The following is a 13,588-nucleotide window of genomic DNA, read 5'->3' as shown; positions in this document are numbered from 1 at the left end:
AATTGCTTAAAACAAAGGAAAACTCATTTTCCGCTCACAAATTGAACGCAATCATACTCAGTTGTGTACCGTACTATTACTTTAATCAAAACTATTTTTAGAAAAAAGTATAGCTTAATACCTTTAACTGGTAAGCTCATTTCAATTATTATAAAAATCTGGCTATATTCACTCAATTTAAAAACATATTACACTCATTTTAAAAGGAGCCATTATAATGAGAAATTAAATATCATTTTTAACAAATTTAATTAATAATTATTTTTTAAATTCGTTATAAAATGACCTAAAAACATGTTAAACACGTAATAATTTCTTTTAAGGGATATGTCTAATGACATTTCCTTATAGCATAAAGAAGTTCCTATAGACATTTCCTTATGATATGCAGCTTATACATAAAAGTATAAAAAAAAATTAGTTTAGGAAACAAAACCAAGTTTTACTTAATTGTTTCATAAATATCTAATTTAATATGACACATCAATTTCGCAAGAGTAAGATCTATCATGAGGATATCATAAAGTCTTGTTCAAAAAAACGACATGAAGAAGAAATATTGCGATCACAACAGTTGCAATTGCAACCTTATTTATCTCAAAGTTCGTCTGCATCTAGATCTGGAGAAGCAATTTCAAAAAGAACAAGATCTGTAAATCCTATAAAAACGACGAAATTACTATGCAGACAACAAGTGCTGCGTTGACATCATTATCGGGAAAGTCTTCAAATAATACTTCAGTTTCCAATATTTCTATTCCTCCTATTCAGCAAGACCCGAGATTAAGGTTTCAGGGTAATAGTCTTTTGGCAAATTTATCTAAAGACTCGTGTAATTTGATCAACAAAATGCAAGATTTTGTTCAAAGAAACATTTTTCCGAAAAAGAAGTTTATTGTAAATTTAACTGAACGGGTATTTAAATTACTTTTTCTTAGATCTAAAATGTTATTAAGAACAATGTAGCGCATGATTTTTATATATCTTAGGAGTATACTTTGTATCTTCATTTCACTACATCTGATACTCAAATAAATAAATCACAAAATGATGTTGAGTTTTTCTGCATATTGTGTAATCAATAGTTTACAGCTCGTATTGGTCGAACATCCAACATTAAGAAGCATTTACAAAGAAAATATCACGACATTTTGGGTAAATGGTTTGACTCATACGACACACTAAACAAATCAAATAAAAAGCGAAACGTGCTAGATGCCGATACTTTGAACGCTATCAAGTTCTTTATACATCAAACTGCTCGATTAATGCATTTAATCCTTTTGCGATTAATCCTTTTTTGAGGAAACTAGTGAAAGTTCCACTTCCTTGTGCAAAAAGTTTTAGAGAAAATTTGATACCAGAAACGATGGCAAAATTATCAAACATAATTAAAGAAAAATTAGACGATGCCCTGGTTGTCACTTTATTTAGTGATATATGGACATCTCCTGAAAATGTTGGACTTTATTTCAGTTGGTGCAACATTAACGAACAGTGATTTAAAAAAAGAAATCATCATTATTGGTATGGAACAGATGACGGAACGTCTCAATGCAGAAAATATTAAATTAGGGATTGAAAAGATTATAAATACCTTGACCTTCAATAAATCAAAAATAAATGGTAAGTTTTTTAAAATTTTATTGCTTTAATTACTGTAAACACAATGAATTTATTGATTACTTAAGTTATTTATTTAACAGCGACTTACATGTGATGAAGGGAGCTCATTTGTCAGACTGTTTAAGCAATTATTTGAAAAGTCTCAAGAAGATAGAGTTGAAGAGACGAAAGGTGGCGATAGCGCATATGAAGATGATCCATTGCTGAACCAAGAGGTTGCCCTTTATATTGAAGAAGCAGAAAATGAGCAGCTAAAAATATGTGAAGATGAAGTCTTAAGTATTGAAATTCAAACCTCTGATGAACATCTTAAAGTGATATTAACTGAATCAAGGAAGCTTACTTTTACAAATGTTATTCAGTTAGCCAAAATAGCTGAGGAAGTAAACATCACTAATGACTTTAACGAAGATAACGAATACGATCTTCATAGTGCTGAGCTAATAAAAGATCTTGAAATTGAATTGGGAACATCGAAACTACCGCGGTTTTTCTGTGCAGCTCATAAAACAAATATCGCTATTAAGAAACGCTATTAAGAAACAAAAATATGTGTCGTTTTCTTGCGACGCTTTCAAAGTACGCAAGAAGCATAAATCATTCTATAAATAGCGTTCAATACCACATAAAAAATGAAGCTAAATTACAAACAAGTTGTGATGGAATTCATTGGTCAGCTGCTTTCCTAATGTTACAAAGTTTTCAAAGTGCTTACAAAAGAAATGCATTCGATTCGGAAAATCAATGCCCAATCGAATTAGATAAGATTGAACTATACCTACAAATCCTTCTTCCCGCATACCAGTTCAACTTAATTGTACAAAAGAATCTTTCATCGATTGCTGATGTTTTGCCTGCATTGACTATTATAATTTCAAAATGGAGTAGAATAGAATTACAAGAAATTGGAAAAGAATTTGCTAACTTGTTAATTTCTTCTTTTAAAATTAAAGTTTCAGTGCAAACTTAACTCAGGAATTTATTTAGTAGCATCACTGTTGAATATCTCAAAGCTTAAATTATGGTTCTTTAGACCTGATTGTCAATTTATTGTTAAAGGTATTTAGTTATTAGATTATATTATTTAATTAAGACAAATAAAAAGTTTTAAAATTTAGTTTAAAAAATAGTTCTTCAAAACCTAATTTATAAATTTAACTACTTTTATATATAAATTTATTATATTAAAGTTTGTATCACAACCCAAAATTGTTTAGGAGCAGTAGAAAAGCTACACGAAGTCCTGAAATTCTTTACGCCACGCAATATTTATCAAAGTGCTTTAGAATCGCAACCAGGATGTGAGCTTACACAAGCGAAAGAATGATTGAGTTCAAATGATCAGCAAACTGATTCGCTCAGCGGATTTATGCTAGATGATAACTATTGCCCAGAAGCTCGGCAGCCTAATTTACAACTTTATTTACTGGAAATCGAAAAAGAAAAACTTTACTTTTTTAAGCAAATCGAAGAGAAAGGACTTGCTATATCTGTGTATCCTTCTTATGATTTTTGGTTCAAAAAATTCTAAAATGCCAATGTTACGAAAGCTATTTGTCATCTTACTAAATATTCCATCAGCAGCAGCTTTTATAGAGAGATATTTTAGTACTTCTGGTTTTGAATGTGAAAAGAGACGAGGCAACATGAATGCTGATCTGATTATCAGTCGCTCATTGCTAAAAGTAAACTTAAAACTTCTTGAAAGTTCAAATGATTTTTCGGACGACGATGACTCAGATAGTGAAATGTAAACTTATCATATAAAGATAATATATTTTTTGAACTTGAAAAGCACAAAAATAAAATGAATATATAATGCAATAGTTTCAATAATAACAATAATTTTGATAATAACGGTTTAAATAAAAAGTTATATATCTTTGAGTTAAAAAGTAAAAAGTATCTACTTAACAATTCGCGTTTTCTTAAAAAGACACATTTTTTAAAATAGATTAGGTATGTCGCGTTTGAGTCAAGTTTGCGTTTGAGTTACGTTTATAAAAACATTTTATATGCGTAAGTTGCGTATTAAATGCGTGCGTAAACGCAGTTATTGGCGTGAATTGCGTTTACGTTTACGTAAGTAAACGCAATAAATTGCGTCAAATGCGTTTGAGTTTGCGTGTGAGTTTTTATTTCGGAACGCAAACGCAAAACGCGGCTTTTTTTGCGTTCCAATGTATGATTGTAATCTTTAATAATGTTGGGTTTCGTTTTCTTCTCTCCTTTCCTGTTTGTCACTTCAATCATTTGCAACGAATGCAAGTTGCCAATTATTAGCACGTCTCTTTTGTTGTTCTATTTAGCAACCACTACACCCACTCTGCTTCTGCTTATAACGTCTCCCTGTTTCAGTTTTGCTTTTGTACACTCTTTTGGATTTGACTTTCGGTCAGTTCTTAAAGTACCACAAATGTATGTTTATTGATTTATCTTCAAACCAGGATCGGCAGTAAATTGAATTTGTTTTACAATATTCGGCTCATCTTTCCATTGGTTTGAATTTCTAGATGGACCACCCGTTGTTTTAGCTCTTTTCGGCGGCATTAATAAAATCTTCTGCAGTGGCTGCTAGATGAACGTCTGTTAACTGATTGTCATCACTTTCTTAAGTGTTATTATCTTCAGAATCTGATTCTGATGCAGTCAAGCTTGAAGAGGTAGTAGTATAAGCAAAAAATGAATCCGAATCTTGAATATCATCATCTTCACTGTCCTCACAATTTTCCATTATCATATGTGCTGACCCAATTGTGGAATATCTGTGTTGAGCTAATAGGAGATAGATAAATTTATAAATTATCTATTTATAAAAAAAGAAATTAATCATCTATAAAACACATTATTTAGTATACTGTGTAAAAAATTTAAAGTGCACACTAAAATGTCTTTTAATGTATTAAAAAACATCTTGTTGTGTATTTCAAGTTATTTTTCACATTTTTAATAACATACAGTATAATGTATTTATCAAATATATTTTAGCTTCTAGTCTAAAAAAAACACAACAATTTAGTATAAAGAAAACGAAATATAAGTTACCTTTTTTACTCATGAAAACTGCCAATGTGCATGTGCATGTATAAAAAAATTGAAACACTATTTATAATAAAAATGCATCAAATAAGCCACATTACTACACCTTTTCAAGATGTAATTGAGAACTTGAAAATTGTAATTAAAAAAAGTAAGATGTAATTGAGAAATACAACATGTAATTTAGAAGTCGCATATGTAATTAAGAAACCCAACATGTAAATAAGAAATCGTAATATGTAATTTGAAATATATATTATAAACTTTTCTCAATTACAACTTTCATCTTCTAAATTACATCTTTCGTTTCTTAATTACATCTTCCATGTTCTAAATTACATATTGCAACTTCTAAATTACATGTTGTATTTCTCAATTACATCTTACGTTTCTCAATTACAACTTTCAAGTTCTCAATGAGATTGAAACCACGCAAAACAGCCTCGGCAAAAATTAATCATTGCAGACATTATGGGTCGGCAAAGCTATAACGCATAGTTTAAAATAGCTCGGCAGTGAACGTGTTAAAGGGTCGATTCACAAATTTGAAAATAATAAATAAAATGATTCTGTTTAAATTTCTTTAATTTAATTTTTTTTATTTTATTTTTTTTATTTTATTTTTTTTTATTTTATTATTTTTATTTTATTTTGTTATTTTTATTTTATTATTTTCATTTTATTATTTTTATTTTACTTTTTTTTATTTTATTATTTTTATTTTATTATTTTTATTTTACTTTTTTTTATTTTATTATTTTTATTTTATTATTTTTATTTTATTATTTTCATTTTGTTTTTTTTATTTAATTTTTTTTATTTTATGTATCACTTTCATTTTGAGAAAAATGAGGATCAAAATATTGATTACATTGAATCAACAAACTAATCATGGGATCACTCTGGAGTAAAATGTGATCACAATTGCTCATGGTACTCAATTTGTTAATATGATAGAGAAGTAGTTAATATTTGAAGCATTTTATATGCATTCATTTCTAATTTTCAAAAAGTTGTCTTTTCAATATCTTAAGTCTCATAACTATGTGGAGATGCAGTGGTGGTATTTGTGCTAGCAGAGGCCTCAGTCTCAACATTAAAAAGGTTTAACCAAAAGGCTGTCTCAGATTTAGGTTAAAGTAATGGTCTTTGTTCTGGTCTTGGTTTTAACTCAAATGAACTTTAATCCTCTTTTATCCTCTTCGAAAACTTTTATGACATCAATGAAAGCTTCTACGGAAAGAAAGCTTTTTTTAAATGCAACAAACAGTTCATTGCACTTTTCATCTTATAACATTTCTAAATGCAATGTCCTTCCCTCATAGTTTAACCTTACAACTGCCTTCCTATGATTGTGGTGTCAAGATGAATGGCAACAGTTCCAAAATAGTGAGGGTCCTCAATACACAGCTAACATAGGTAAAGCTTAAAGATAGAATAGCATTAATAAACTTAAAACCTAGGTTGAGTTGATCACCATATTTAATCCTATTGTGAAGCTATTGTGATCAAATGAACAAATATTAAGTCAGCTCTATGCAACACAAAGCATTTCCATGATGCATTTTAAAGTTATAAAAATCTGAGCTATCATTAAAATATTTCTGGGGTTTCAGAAAAATGGCTGTTTTCAAAAAGCCATCTAATTTTTTATCATTTTTTTAATTTTTTTTTTTTAACAACTACTTTTTTTTACTGCTCACTATTTTTTATTAATTTTTCAAACTTATGTTTAACATTTATGACATGGTATATGGTATTTCTAAAAATGCTTGATTGAAATTCCATAGAATTTACATATAGCTTATACTAGCTGGAATACCCAGTGCAAAGTGCTAGGTATTCTAGCTAGTATAAAGTAAAATGGGACATTTTATGGGTGTTTGTGAAATAAAAAATGTATCTCTTTTTGTTTTGAAGATATACAAGATTTTGTATAAGTGTTTCTTTACTGTTATTCAAAAACTTGTAGTCCTACAGGACTAGGGCACTGACTTAAGGATATCCATGGTCAGTAAAGGGATGTCACCATTGAAATCAAGGAGTATTGTTACCCTAATGTGAAAAATTTCAGCTCATTTGGGATCAATCCTCACATAGTTGCCTTGAGGCGGTTGGAGGGGGCTAGATCTTGGTTTTTGCTGTAAGCACCCTAAATATGAAGTTCATGGTGGGATGAACCTGGTCTAAATTCTCTGCGCTAAACTTTGCACTTGGGGTGAAAATGCCTCACCTGTAAAGTTTAGTGCAGATTGGTCCTTAGGTGTGGATTTGCATAAAGAACAAACAAATGGACTGATAAACAGAGGTTTATTTTTATATTATAGATTGCAGTTCTATATCAATTTTACTTGTTCTAGAAGTTTCTTTAAAAATTCTATAGATTTCACTTTTGAATCACATGGCCTGTAGGAATTTAAAAGAATATTTTTAGTTTTTGCTATAGAAGTTCTGCAAAAGTTCTATAAATTTTTTTTCTAGAAAATTCAATAGACCATATGTTTTAAAAGTGTATAGGAATTATTTTCTATACAAATTTTTTTCTAAGACAATTTAGAAGATAAACAATACTTAACACTGTGTTAGTTGATTCCTATAAATCGTCAACTTCCTATTGTAGAATACTCATCAAATATCATTTTTATTCTCAATTAAAATTATTGTGTATTAATTTCATGAAGTCTTTCACATTTGATAGTTGTTTGAATCTATTTCTGGTGAACAATTCACGAATCATCTTCTTTCGAGTAGTAGCTGGTATTAAACTTCCACCAGGATCCTCCATCTGAAACTATTTCTTTCAATGTTTTTTTGCTTCATAAAGTATCAACACATTATTTTCAATTTTTTTTTTATTATGCACTCTCAACATTTTTGGATTATTTCTAATATTTTTTCCATATTTAACTCTAATATGTTTAGAGACTGGTTAATGAACCTTTTGACAGCATAATCACACTTGAACAAAGATCGCAACTCGATTCATTCTTTTGTGACGTGTTTTTGCATTTAGTTGCATAATTACCATACTAATGCCAATTTCACTAATAAATAGCTTTATGAATTTTTTTTTTTTTTTTTTTTTTTATTGAATTATTATTCTAATAATTTCTTTATATTAATTTATTATTTAATAATTTTTTATTAATTAAATATATAATTTATTAATTAAAATTTTTTATTAATTTATTTTTTATTATTCTTGTTAATTACTTTTTATTCTAATTACCTATCCAATCTAACATTGATAATATATTTTTTTCCTTTGTTATTTATTATTTATTGTCTTTTTAGTTATTATTTATTGTCTTTTTATTTATTATTTATTGTCTTTTTATTTATTATTTATTGTCTTTTTATTTATTATTTATTGTCTTTTTATTTATTATTTATTGTCTTTTTATTTATTATTTATTGTCTTTTTATTTATTATTTATTGTCTTTTTATTTATTATTTATTGTCTTTTTATTTATTGTTTGTTATTTCACACTTAAGTTTAAATTGAATTTAAAATGTTAAAAAATAAATTGATAATACAGTAGAATCCAGTTAACTCAGATTCTGAAGGGGTATATATTTTTTTGTCCAACTTAGCGAATGTCTGATTTAGCAAAGCTCTCGTTAAGTCGGACTTTTTGAAAATGTCTGACTTATTGAGATTTTGAGACTTATCGAATGTTCCTCAATATATAAATATTATGTAGGGGAGACCGGGGCTAGTTGCAACAAAATTTAAAAAACTGCATTTATCTCCTTAAACTTTAACATTTTTCAAATTTTTTTTTCAGAGTTATAAAATAGATCTTAGTGACATATTAAACCAACATTGATAAATATAATATAAAACTTAGTTATTCCGCAATAGTGAAACAAAAGTGAAAAAAAAGATGTTGCAAATTACCCCGCATCGGGGCAAGTTGCAACAGTGAACGGGGTAAGTTGCAACATAATACTCTAAAAGAATAAGCCTTGCAGAGTTCACAGAAAAATTACCAGTTAATCTGTAATTTCTATTTGACAACAAAAATTTTATAATTACAATAAAAGAAAGTAGTATTTTCCTTGAGCTGCAATAAAATTTATTATGCTACTTTTCACATATGACCTGAGTTGTTTAGTAAACTAAAAACTGTTTTTGAAATATATATATATATATATATATATATATATATATATATATATATATATATATATATATATATATATATATATATAAATATATATTTATATATATATATATAAATTTAAAACAAAAATTTTATGATGAAGATAATTTTATATAAGTTGTATATGTATATAATATAAATGAAGCATATGTGTTTATATTTATGTTTTATATATTACGTTTCTATACATGTATGTTATATGTATAATATGTATAAATTTATATATATAAATTTATACATAATATATATATAAGATACATGTATAGATACATAATATGTAATACATAAATATATATACATATATATTTATGCTTCATATATATTATATACATATACAATTTATGTAAACTTATCTTATCATAAAACTTTTGTTTTCGTTTATTGTTACGCTGTTATATAAAATAAACGTCTATCATCTTAGAAAAAATTAGAAAAAAGCGTAAAATTAACAAAACCGCAGCTAATGTATGACTCAATTTACCCCAAGCAATTTGATGCAACTAACCCCATAGGCATCATAATCACTCTAATCATTGTATATAATTATTTATATTAAAAAAATCTATTTTTTTTAGCTTTTCGTGTTTGAAAAAGTTTTTTTTAACTTACCATTACTTTATTATCGTCATATACTTCAAAGTTTAAAGTAAAACCCAAAAAAATTTTAAAAACAAAAATTAGAATTTTATATCGAAAGAAAAAAAATATCAACAACTTTTGAAATTTTTATTTAATAACTGTAAGTTTTTTACAGCTGACGTGTTAAAGTTATATTTATAATATTTAGGAAAAATTTAGGAAAAGTATATAAAAACCATTCTTTAAACCGCAATGTTGCAACTTACCCTTGTTACAACTAGCCCCGGTCTCCCCTACACATATATTGAACAATATAATCTTATGTGAAATATATATTTTTGCAAATATAATATATACTATAAACGAAAAAAGTCCAAAATTGATGTTTGTTTTAGTGACAATTCTTTTTCAAACAGCTATGAAGTGTTCAAAGCTACTTTTCCAATTTCACTACTCTTTGAGTAAATATCGAAAAATTAAGAAGGGTATCAATTGCTTTACGAACTTCTTCAGTCGTTGGCTTTGTCACCGTTTCATCAGACATTTCGTTTTTTTGTTCTTCTTGAGTTTCTTCTTCAACTTTATTTTTATTGAGTGTTGGAAGTTTATTTGAAGTATTGGAAGTTTTGTTATTACACGCACTTATATGCAAATTCAAAATAAAAGTCCTAGTTGAGCGAAGTTTTTTTTGCCGAAGGGACCTCAAAATACAGTACGAGTTAGAGAATGGTCCGACTTAACCATGGTACGACTTAAGCGGATGATTTTACAGTAAGTTGATAGAGAATGTTCAAGGGGAATTGAAATTCCGTCCAACTTAGTAAAAGTCCGACTTATCCAGGGTCCGAGTTAACGGGATTCAACTATAGTTTTATTTTCAAATTTCTATGTAATTTTAAAATTTCTCTTATAATATGCCTTTTGCCTTTTTAATGGTTACAATATTTTTTCATTTAGGCAATTTTCTGTAATCTTCAATAAAAAAAAATAGTTTTAAAATGAAAATAGCACCATGAGTTGGTTCAGCAAAAGAAATAGAAAATAAGAATTCATTAGGGCCACACAGTTGAATGTTTTCTTTAATAAACGATTTTAAAAATTTCTAGTTTGTAAATAAAATATTTTTTGAACTCTTAAGATAATGTCGGCGATTTGGAAGATATTGACGTAAAACAATATCAAACGAAACCACCGCAACTTCCGAGCACTAAAGCAAATCATCAAGACAAAACGTTTGTCGTGATTTTGGCTGTATTGGGCTTTATTACAGCTCTTACTACTGTGTTTATCATTTTGAAAGTCAGACGTAATTGTTTTCATAAGGAGGTGCCAGAAATTCCCTCCTATGGTGGGTGAATTTTTTGAACCAATTTTACTTGAGGTTATTAAAAGCATTTAAATACATAAATTTTCACTTTGATGACTTTTTTTACAATAACAGATAAGAAAAAGATGTCCTTTGATTTACATTTTACTATTTAACTGGAAATAATTACTGCCATATTTATGTTATATTTTAAAAATTTAATATGAATTTAGAAATCAAAGATAGAGCTGTATACATTTCTCACTGCGCGTCAAAAAAAGGAGAGATAGAAAAAGTATTGTCTTTATCAAGACATCTTCAGTCTTTTCCAAATATCAAGGTTTGTATTGATCTTTGTGATCAAAATCCAATAATTGATAGTGGAGGCCTATCCATATGGATCCCAGAAAACTTACCAGCTGCTGACAAGATCATCATGATCTTTTCTCCATCGTATTTAAAAGTTTGTTTTGTTTTCATTATTTATCTTTTCTTCATTTGTATTTATCCTCATTTCTATTTTTTATCCTCGTTTGTTACTATGGCAGTTTTCTCATTAAATATTTGAAAATATGTAATAATAAAAAAAAAAAAAGAAAGAAAGAAAAATTATAAATATAATAATTATAAATATATTAAACAATTCGTATCATAGGCTACTTTTAAATATTTAGAGCTTCTTGATTTTAAGTATTCGTTGTTTTGGAAATAGAAAAGTAAATTCAAGAAGGCTTGTGAGGCTAAGCTTAATTGAAAATTGTCTTTTTAATTGCCACGATGTACAGTGGAATGAAACTATCCATTATGGGAAAGAATTTACCAATGCACAGTGGTAAAGAATATTGCAATCCATAGTTTTGTAATAAAGCCAATATTTCTTGATCAGAGAGTTAAGGTTTTAATTTGAATTAATAATTTTAAGGACCAAATCTCTCTTAGTTGACATGTCGTTGCCACCGCTACCAAGTTTCCTAGCGACGCTTTGAGATTGTTGGTACTGTTTAAACTTTAATTTACTAAAAACTTTATATTTATAAAAACTAAAGTTTTAAATATTTTAGTTCAGTATTAAGTTTTTTGCAATTTTTCTTCTCTGATTTAGGGGTCAGGTTATTCAAACTCGACCATATACTGCGTGAGTGCATGGGTTTGAAAAGCGCGGATAATTTTATCAAATGAAAACTAATTTTCCCATTCCATTTTGAGGAGAGCTTGAGGCTTTAAAATACAGCGGTACTTAGGTATATATAGTTTTGCCATCAGCAGGCAGCTTTCTAGGAGCTAACTTTAATTTCCTCTTTGCTGGACAATGCGAAAAAAATAGTGTATAATTTTCTATTCGTTGAAAAATGCGAACTGTTATCGGCGCAACGAAAAACTGGCGTGAGTTACTTTGAGATAAAATGTAATGTGCACGTAAACCCATGTAAAACCGCACGTAATGCGCACGATTCCCACTTATTCTAATTTCCTTTTAATTTAAACCCTGCGCGACGTCACTTACGCATAAAATCAGCAACATTTGAATTACAAATGTTGCTGATTTTATGCAGCAGTTTCTAAAAAAAGAATTTTTAAATATGTTTATATACTTTTTGATTTAGGCAATAAAAACATTGAAAGGTACTGAAGATAAATTTTGCAAGGTCAACACCGAAGTTAACTTGATAAAAACAATGTTGTATAACAGCTGTCAACATTCTTTTCAGCTTGCTGTTTTACTTGATGGAGTTAAAAAAAAAGAAATTCCTGCTGAGTTTAATGGTCGAGCACATTTTCGCCTTCCAAAGACTTACGACAACTTAGATACGGATTGGATTGAACTTCTAGGTTACGTGCTAGACATTCCCCCCCCTAGGATTACCTTTAAAAATTTAAAGACTTGAAAAATCTGGTTGAAATTTTTACCATACTACACCAAGTTGAACATTTTTAAGTGTATTCCCGCCATTTGGCGATGTTTGGAACAACACTTTCTGCTCAAGATAAAAGATAAAGCAATTTTGGACTGTATAAAAATTTTAAGTTTGAATCGAAGGAGTTATGGCATCGTGTAATTTAGTGTATGTTTAGTTTACGGTTGTTAAAATTTACATAATCTGCGAGAGGATAATGAATTTTTGGCTGCTCGCCCTTATTATTACAGCAGCAGCATCATTACCCAACCCATGTAGTTTGATGTTCAATCAACATTTTATAATACTTTCCAAAATTTGATTTGTGAATTCTTCAAACAAAAAAATCCTCTATTATCACTTTATAATAAAGAATTTGTTTTATATAATTGTATTCTATGTTTGATTGATTTTCTTCATTTTCAAAAATAATTTACGTTGTGAATATTGGCGCATTCGAGCTTTTAATATTCTATGCGGTATTACCGACACCTGTAAAAATTGGACAGCAGAACTTTCACGAAAGAAAAAAATGATGGTAAAAATAAAATATGTATATATTTGCTAAGTACTTTTCACATTTTATTAATTCGATGTTTCGACTCGATTACTCGCTTAACAACTACTTATATTATTCACATAAACTACTGTTGATAAATAGAAAAGTGACGTATGATCCCACATAAAAAGAAACTGGAGGTATCAATAGTTTGGTTGATGCCAATACATTGTTGATAATAAAACAACTGATTTTCAACTAAAATTCTTTGTTAATATTAATGCTGAATTATAAATCAATTTAAAAAAACCAAAAATAAACTTTCTATTTTATATTTGATTATTTTCTTTATTTTCAAAAATTATTACGGAGCAAATATAGATATATTGAATTCGTTCGAATTTGTTCTTTTTATTATTATTTTTTAATATCCTGTAACTAATACACGAAAAATCAGACTTTCTGAAGCTATAAAGA

The 13,588-nt window shown here is 28.0% G+C and overlaps 1 protein-coding gene across 2 annotated transcripts in view; it reads left to right on the top strand.

Moving 5' to 3' along the window:
- The window catches only part of LOC145187661 (solute carrier family 35 member G1-like), a 97,312-nt gene extending 84,148 nt beyond the window's left edge, over positions 1–13,164 (top strand). For both annotated transcript variants that reach the window (XM_090100190.1, XM_090100189.1), the window contains 3 exons: positions 10,550–10,759; positions 10,951–11,180; positions 12,322–13,164. In XM_090100190.1, coding sequence (XP_089956316.1) covers positions 10,550–10,759; positions 10,951–11,180; positions 12,322–12,603 — 722 coding nt within the window. In that variant the 3' untranslated portion in view covers positions 12,604–13,164. The remainder of the gene's footprint in view (positions 1–10,549; positions 10,760–10,950; positions 11,181–12,321) is intronic.
- The last annotated feature ends 424 nt before the right edge of the window (positions 13,165–13,588 follow it).

The sequence above is a fragment of the Hydra viridissima genome, unplaced genomic scaffold (assembly GCF_058129835.1).
Source record: "Hydra viridissima isolate aposymbiotic clone 2 unplaced genomic scaffold, HvirCarnegie_v1 scaffold_10, whole genome shotgun sequence".
In the NCBI taxonomy this organism is placed as follows: Eukaryota; Metazoa; Cnidaria; class Hydrozoa; order Anthoathecata; family Hydridae; genus Hydra; species Hydra viridissima.
This window is presented reverse-complemented; position numbering and strand designations above follow the sequence as displayed.